An 8,214-nucleotide genomic window follows, 5' to 3' on the forward strand; every position below is an offset into this window, starting at 1 on the left:
TCTCTCCCACCCACCTGAAGACAGTCACATTATAATATACACACATTTTTGGCCATTAGAAAAAAAAGTTTTGGTATATTGAATATATAATCTTGATCACTCTGCAAAATTTAACAGAAATATCAACAGTGCTTCCTGAGATAACAGGATGCAGGGGGTTTTATGTATGTAGAGCAGAAATACAGATATTCCTGGTTTTGCCTGATAAGCAGAACAGGGCAAGTGTTGACTTCTATTTGCAATAAAAACATAGCAGTTTTAACTCTATAGCATGGTCACTCGGGGGCATGTGGCAGGGAAGTGTCCCCCTCAGACTTGTGCAAAAAAACAAAAAGTCCACCAACAAATCTATGCTGTGTACAAATAGGGGATTTAGAAATGTACTTCTGTCCAAATACAAGCTGTAGTATTTTTTGAAAAGCAGTGCTTGTATTCATATCAGATTTCTCATGCTCTTCTCATACACAGAATCCTACAGTGTATTTTTTCCAAGTCAATTTCTTTATATTCACAGAGTATTAGGCGGATATTCCACTAGTGTCTGTTGTAGTAAAACATTTGAATTCACACATAGAAAAACTGGATTTAATGTTAAAATTTACATAAAGCACTTAATGAGAACACAACAGAATATATATGCTTAGAGACCATCTTTGAATGCTTTCAGTAGTAGGTCGGCTGCCAGCCCAGGAGATAAGACACCACTAAGAACTTTTTCTTCTAGAAGTGGAATCTTATCCTTGACTGCCAAGTGACTCCGGAAATGTTCCAACATATTTTCTTGGATGAGATTCCACATCCACACTTTCTGCTGTTTCCGTCGTTTGGCAATCAACTCACCGCTCATGAGCATGAGGTCACGAAATTCTGTCATTTTATCCCACATATCTGAGATGCCTTCTCCAGTTTTGGCAGAGATACGCATTACCTGTTGGATTCAGAAGAAATTTTAAAGGAATGTAATTACTGGGCTTGAGGGCTTAATCACTGCATCAGTTAGATTTCAGGGAAATCGGGGCATGTGAAAGGCAAATTTGCTTCAATACACTTATCTAATGAAGCTCTGAGCAGTTTCATCCTGTTCACTTTTTCAAAAAAGTCTGAAAAATGAGATTCTACCAACTGTAAACAGCCCTTCAGATCCCATGGTGTTTGGGATAAATAGGGCATGTCCAACTGTTTGAATAACAATTGGGAACCATTTTAAATAAGCCCTTTACATAAGAAGTACAGCGTTGCTAATTTACTTCAATGCTAATTAAATATTCTGGTAGATAAACACAGGTGGCTACTCTTTTGCAGTTTAAACATTCCAGAAAGGAGATATTTCTACTTCTTTTTGCATTTGCTTTCCAGACTATAAATTCATTTTGCCAAAACATACAAGGCACCTAGCGTGACCTTTTAAATGAAATTGGTAAAACATATGTATATACGTATTTATGTATTTATTAGACTGTATACAAAGAGATAAGTATATAAATACAGCTCTTCGACATTAATGTTTTCTTTCTTTCAATTGTCAGACACTGCCATCACTGAAACAGAGACAGATTTCTGATAACCTACTTAAATCATTAATCCCAAACAGTTCTTCTGGGTCTCATTTATCAAGTTGAACAAATCAAGTTCCTATTAAACAGTGACAAACTAAACATAAACTGATGAAAAGCAAAACACCCATGCACCACATATATGAATATGTTAAAAACAATATGCTCCAGCAACAAGAGGAATCAATAAAGTCAAACAGAATTTTGTTGGAGATGTAGCTGTTTACATAACTCATAAAAGATGACAAGCTACAAGGTTAAATATCTTGCCTGAAATGAGAGTGATTTCAGTATTAGCCACTCTCTCTCCTGCATTATCTCTTCAGTCATTGATTTTCAGCTATTATGACTATGACACTCATTACATCTAGAAACAGAAATTACAAAATCATGGCTGAGCCACCAGCATGCCAGCTGATTTAAGCTTAATTCAATGGTCCATTGCAACAAGTGCTCAGCAACCTCCTTTATATATACGTATATACGAATAGCGAACGTGTGTGTATGTAACTGCAACGTACATATACGTACATAAAATAACACTAGTACTGAATATGTTCCTTAATAATTTACTATCTCTTTTAGTAAATGAAATACTGCATTAGTACCAATAGCCCTCAAGATGGGAATCCCAAAAGGCTAGACACTGCATATACAAGTAGATAAATTTCTTGCCCTCAAGAACATCTTTTCTTATGTGAGAAATTAAAAAGAAAGCAAAGGAATAAAGGAAACAAGTGAAATAATGATAATACCATACTTTTAAGAGTTAGACTACAGATTATCAGACTTTTTAAGATATGCAGAAGTTACAAAGAGAAAGACAAGTTAGTACGACTACTCATGTTAGTAACAGCTCCACCAGGGCTGAGATTGTATCTCAGGACAGAAGTAATGGGTTTTTCAGTGTTTCATGTGCACACTTTGAGACCAGAGGTGAAACAGAAATAGCAGCAATCTCTAGCACAGTCTAAAATAAGCAAAACAACATTAAAAAAAAAAAAAAAAAAAAAAAAAAAAAAAAAAAAAAAAGAACAGCCCAGGGAGATTAACGTGGATAGATGAAACAATAACCACCCTGACTTGTTCAGCACTTCTTAAAGAAGAAAGTACACAAACCTTTGGTCTCCAAACCTTTGATCGCTTGCGAAGTAGCTTCATAGCACTAACATATTCAGCTTGTATTCTCCGTGCAGGCACAATTAAATCACCATCAGCTTTATTTACAGCAACTAGATCTGCCATCTCAATTATACCCCGCTTGATACCCTAAATGGAACATGGAGATAAATCATGAATACCCAGAATGACTGCAACACACTGATTTATCACAGAAAGCAGTCCAGGAAAGCCTCATTAGTTTTTGGTGGCACCTGCCGAGTGTGAGCAAGTGAGTGAGAGTGTGTGGGAGAGCGTGAGAGAGTGATACAAGAGTGGTATCAGGAGCCTCTTTAATCAATAGTTACTACTCTGCTTTGGAACAGGGACATTGAACGTGATTATCGCAGTTTACCAAAGAATCTATTTTACGTATAGAGATTTAACTGAAACATGCAGGTTTAGCTCAGATGGTTAGAGCATGGTGCTGCTAATGCCAAGGTCATGGGTTCAATCCCAATACAGGGCTATGCTGAGGGCTGGACTAGATGATCTCCAGAGGTCCCTTCCAACCTTATCATTCTATGATTCTATGATCAAGGTTGCCAAACTAACATATTTTTTTCCCAGAAATCAAAGAGAAAAAGGGATAACTAGAAAATACATCACAAAAAGCCAGAAAGAATCAAAACCTTTTATCTTAATATTTCCAAAATCTGGAAAAATTCAGATCCCAAGTGTGCAATAAATTGGTAAGGCTCTGAAAAGACTTCAATAGTAGGACAGCAATTTATAAAATGCTATTGATACAGATTTACCACACAGACAGATATTCCATCTTCGATTTAAATTGCTCTTTTTGATTGTAGTTAGTAGTTTAATAACAGAAACTGTAAAGTACCTGTAATTCATCTCCACCTGCAGGTGGTAGCAGTAATACAAACATATCAACCATATCAGCCACAGCAAATTCTGATTGTCCCACACCTGAAAAATTAAGTTCAGAATTCATGGCAGACTTTCATTTTAATAACATTAGTTATGAGACATCCCAGTATAGCACCAGGTTTCTGAGGTGAAAAAAAAAAAAACAAACCTAAAAAACATTATAAACATAAACAAAGCCAATATGAAACACAGTATATTTACAAACTGTATAGGACTAAAAGACTTATTCCAACCAAAGATCACATACAAAAGAAACCAAGCAAAAACAAAAACAAAAGAAGGCAGAAAATATGTAATTGGTGGTACGCCTTATACAGGTATCAGAGTAGAATAATTAGAAGAAAATCCGAAACACTTACCTACTGTTTCCACAAGAACAACATCATAGCCTCCTCCTTCACACAGCAGGATAGCTTCATTTGTGGTCCTCGTCACACCTCCTAATGTCCCTCTGGTTGGAGATGGTCTGATGTATGCATTCATATCTCTTGACAACTCAGTCATTCGTGTTTTATCTCCCAACAGAGAACCTTAAACATTAAATACTAAAATATTTCAAAAGGCCAAATTGGACAGATTTCTTTTCCAAAAAATGAGTGCGAGAAAAGTTGGATCTCTTGGAAGAAAATGTCATATAAAAATATTGTAATAACAGTTGCTGATGACTTTGCTTAGGACTAGCTCTTCTGCCTATCAGAAGCTGGAAATACCTAAGCATAAGCAGACCTTACTGCTTCCAAATCTAGAGAATTTGCTCTAGGTCAGAAAGGATTCTACAATTCCTGATAGCTTTTTGTGGCCTACACACAGCAGGCTATATAATTAATCTTTGCTGTTTCTTTCCAAATAGACGAATCTCAAGAAAAAGATATCTTACAATTCCTATTATGTCTTTTTTCTTAAAAAAAAAAAAAAAAAAAAAAAACTGACATGCATCCCTGCCTTCCTCCCATTCATACAAAATTTAAATCAAATTCACTGAGATTTACAGGCACAATGCACATTCCAAAAGATAAGAACTGCTCAATTCATATAACTGCTATAGTCTTAGTATCATATTTTGTTACTCTACTGATGTGTCTCAAATATATACATATGACAATATAGTCTTTCTACAGAGTCTAGCTCTAAGTCATTGCAGTGCTGAAGAATGTTTCTTCTAAATAGCTGTATTGTAGTATCTTCTCTAATGGTTTCGAAGTCCTGAAAAAAGAATGATGTTTGCTGGCACCAATCCATTAGAAAATGATTAAAGTTCCATTATTTATGTCAATATATTCATTATATATTCATTGACCAGGTATTAGCAACATGGCTCAAACTTTGAGTCATACTCACCACCACTTGTACTAGAGGAAGGGTCTACAGCCAACACTGACACTTTATGTCCTCTTTCTGTAAGCATTTTCCCAAAGCATTCTATAAAAGTTGATTTCCCAGCACCGGGAGGACCAGACAACCCTAAACAAACACATTAGGAAAACAGGAAGAAACATCTTCTTGGTCAAATAAATAATATATCACACAAACACAGTCAACATTAAGAAGTTCCCAACAATTTGTACTTCATACTTTGGCAAATAAAAGAGCATACCAGAACTGATACTTTTAACTGAGCAGTTGTAACTGACTTGAAATACAATACAATACACTAGTGCTCTCCAGACAAGGCTGCTCACTTCACCACCACTAACCCCACCCATTCCAACATACATTGTTTACCCAATTTTATTCCCTCCTCTCAGAACAAATTAATCTATAATAGCTTAAAAAAACCTTTTAAAGTATAATATCCTAAACCTGTACTTTTTAGATTTGCTAATTCTACAAGACATGCTTTAAAAGCAAAAACTCTTACCTTGAAGAGCTGTTATTTCAAAAATCAGACACTTTACATATGATTCAAAGCATCCAAACAAAGATTAGCCTGTCAACCTGCACCAAATATTTCTCATTCCCATACCTAAGTTTTCTTCTTGCTACCTTTGTACATTTATATGAGGGCATGACATGCCTTCATAGTCCATTTCTTTGCCAGCGAAAAATATTTTATTATTTCCAAGAGAACCAGGTTCAACTCTCCTCAGCTGAATAGCACGCTGCTTCAAAGTAAGGCCACAAAACAGGAAATTCATTTTGTGGATTCATGAAGGGATTGAGGAAGCACTCAGAAGAATATATACTTCAGAAAAACAAGAATGGTCTGCTTGGTCACATCCTTCCTTATCTGAGTGCAGGTAATAGACTGGAACAATCACGCAAACAAACTGCCTAATGTTTCAGCTCATAACAGCTACACAAAAAGCAAAAACCTCCCCAAACATTCAACAAACAACAATTATTTTTAGGAGTTTTTCAAGAGCATTTTCCATCTCAAGACGTCATTCTGCTGGACAACAGAACTGATCTGGATTTGCTACAAACCACAAGAAATCAATGATGCAAAACTGCAGATCATAATGCTTAAAGAGCAATAGTGATAAGTGATCATTACAATTGTATCAAATTAACTACTGGACAGATATAAAGAGACTAACCCACTCTAAAGGCAAGTGGCTTTCCTTGATTTATCTTTTCCTGTTCCCTGTGGTAGGATAATACCTTCTGAAGAAGCACCTGGGCTATTTTCTTTTTCCTGTGGTGAGCTGATTCTACAAGGGTAATGGCTTCTGCTAAACAGGCTCTATGACCTTGTATTAATCCACTGTAAAGTTTGTCTACAAGTCCTTGTTCTCTGTCAGAAAGTCCCTCTATCTGGTGGTCAAAGGCCGTTTGATGACACAGCTCCCTCTTCAAGCCTTTTAACGAAAGCATCCGTTTCGAATAGTACAGGTGCACTGGCCTAAGAGATTCAGTGCACAAAATATCTGATCTGGAACTGAAGTGGAAGCTCTTGAAGTAAGTCCCAGAAAAATAACAGTAAGGGAATCTCAGCAATAAAGAGGGGATCTTCATTTTGTTTGCAATTAAAAGTAGCAGAGGTTATCAGTTCACTTCTGTTTGCAGACACCCTAAGGAGAAAGAAAAAAAGACATTACCTCTCCTAAATTACTCAAAACAGTTGTAAGCATTCTAGTGAAAAACATGTACAATCACTGCTTTTTATTTCATCCATATCTACTGTTTTAAATACAAAATATAGTTCTTGCTTTCCATAGGGGAGGAAAAAAAAAGAGAGAGAATCTAGAGAATTTTCATCGTTTTGTTATCATAGTAAAGAACTAAAGCTTATTTTAATTATTTTTAAGAGAATAAACAGATAAGAATACTTTTACAGGAGACAGCCATCAAGAGCATATATACAACCCTAACGTCTGGGGACGAACAAAAGCCAACCCTTGCATTCACTACATTTGTCATGTATTCTTCTACTTTTACGCCTACAGGGATTTTTTTTCTTTTTTTTTACTTGTTATTCAGAACACTGTCGTTCGGAAATTGTTATTCTTTTACGCCTCACTTCCAGGAAAAAAAAAAAAGTAGTCAAGACACATGCACGTTTATGGAGCAGCACAGCAAGCTGAGACCTATGGGAGGACGAGCGCCCCTCATCATCACCGCGCTCCCTGGGCTTGCCCTGACCACAACCTCCGCACCAGCTAAAGGCCAAGGCCAGCTTAAGCGTCACGTACACAAACGCCCTCACGGACAGAGCTTCCCCACGACTAAAACCACGAGGCAGTTTCCTCACAAAAGCAGCAGTTACAGACACTTGCGGGTACAGGCGACGCCCCAATTTTTAAATTCCGTTTTGTCCCCGGCCCCCCCCCCCCCAATGCAACGGTCCTGGGGGGCGCGCGCGCTGCCCAGCCAATCAGCGAGCGGGGAGGGGGCGCGGGCCACGCCCCGCCCCGCCCCCGGCCGCGGGCGCTGCGCCGGCCCCACGGGGGCGCGTCGCCCCCCCCCCCCACCCCACCCCACCCCACCCCACCCCGCGCCATGGTGCCCCCGCCGCCCCGCGCCCCAGCAACCCGGCTGCCTCAACACCTACCCCGTCCTGGCCCCGCCTCCTCCCGGCGCGGGGAAGTGACGTTGTCACGTTGAGGGCCGCGTCCTCCCCGGCGCGGGCCGACGCCCCTAGAGATGCGCCTGCGCACGCGCCACGGAGCGGGAGCGTCGTCGCGCGCGGGCAGGGTGCGCGAGTCCCCATGGCAGAGTCGGGCGGGGGGGAGGGGGGGGGGGCAAAGCGCGCCAGACCGTTACGGCCGTTGCGTGGCGTCGCCGTTGCTGCGCGCCCTGCCCATAACGGAAAGCGTTGCCGTTGCGGGCGGCAGCCCCAGGGTCAGGGTGGAAAGGACTCCCCAGCGCTCTCTGAGCAGGTCCTTCCAAATCAGCTGTGATCGAAGTGCTTTCTTGGTCCCAAAAATTTGATCCAGCAGCTTGGTGATAAGCTCCCAGAGGCTGAAGTCGTGAACCTGGTCAAAGCAGAAATAAACTCTCTGATGGAAGGTTAAATACAAGATTGTTAAAGGGAATACAAAATCCACAGTAGCAACCAAATCACTTTTCAAGTTCGTCCTTTGAAAATCCCCTCAAGTTTAATGGCTGCTCCTTTTACATAAGTATACCAACTTAGATCTTGAAATAATAGTTTCTTCGTCCTGTCCCTTGCTGG

General features: G+C 39.6%; 1 protein-coding gene across 2 annotated transcripts; it reads right to left on the bottom strand.

The window, feature by feature from the left end:
- Positions 1–563: 563 nt before the first annotated feature.
- MMAA (metabolism of cobalamin associated A) lies at positions 564–7,655 on the bottom strand. 2 transcript variants are annotated; one of them, XM_062573895.1, is made up of 7 exons: positions 7,591–7,655; positions 6,137–6,610; positions 4,938–5,060; positions 3,959–4,129; positions 3,553–3,638; positions 2,673–2,822; positions 564–928 (listed from the first exon to the last, which is right to left on the bottom strand). In XM_062573895.1, the coding sequence occupies exons 2-7, from the start codon at positions 6,552–6,554 to the stop codon at positions 641–643; spliced, it is 1,236 nt and encodes a 411-aa protein (XP_062429879.1). In that variant the 5' UTR covers positions 6,555–6,610; positions 7,591–7,655; the 3' UTR covers positions 564–640. The 2 variants fall into 2 exon arrangements, with proteins under 2 accessions (XP_062429879.1, XP_062429880.1); XM_062573896.1 differs by lacking the exon at positions 7,591–7,655 and adding an exon at positions 7,232–7,313.
- Positions 7,656–8,214: the final 559 nt, after the last annotated feature.

This window comes from Rhea pennata, chromosome 4, assembly GCF_028389875.1.
Source record: "Rhea pennata isolate bPtePen1 chromosome 4, bPtePen1.pri, whole genome shotgun sequence".
Lineage (NCBI taxonomy): Eukaryota > Metazoa > Chordata > Aves > Rheiformes > Rheidae > Rhea > Rhea pennata.

Bases quoted from the DNA above. Each gene is read 5' to 3' on its own strand.
- MMAA (XM_062573895.1), bottom strand. From the start codon at position 6,554: ATGAAGATCCCCTCTTTATTGCTGAGATTCCCTTACTGTTATTTTTCT. The intron at 2,823-3,552 runs GTACTTTACAGT...TGTTCCATTTAG, and splicing joins CAGGTGGAGATGAATTACAG to GGTATCAAGCGGGGTATAAT. The intron at 929-2,672 runs GTTTGTGTACTT...TGAATCCAACAG, and splicing joins CAAAGGTTTGGAGACCAAAG to GTAATGCGTATCTCTGCCAA.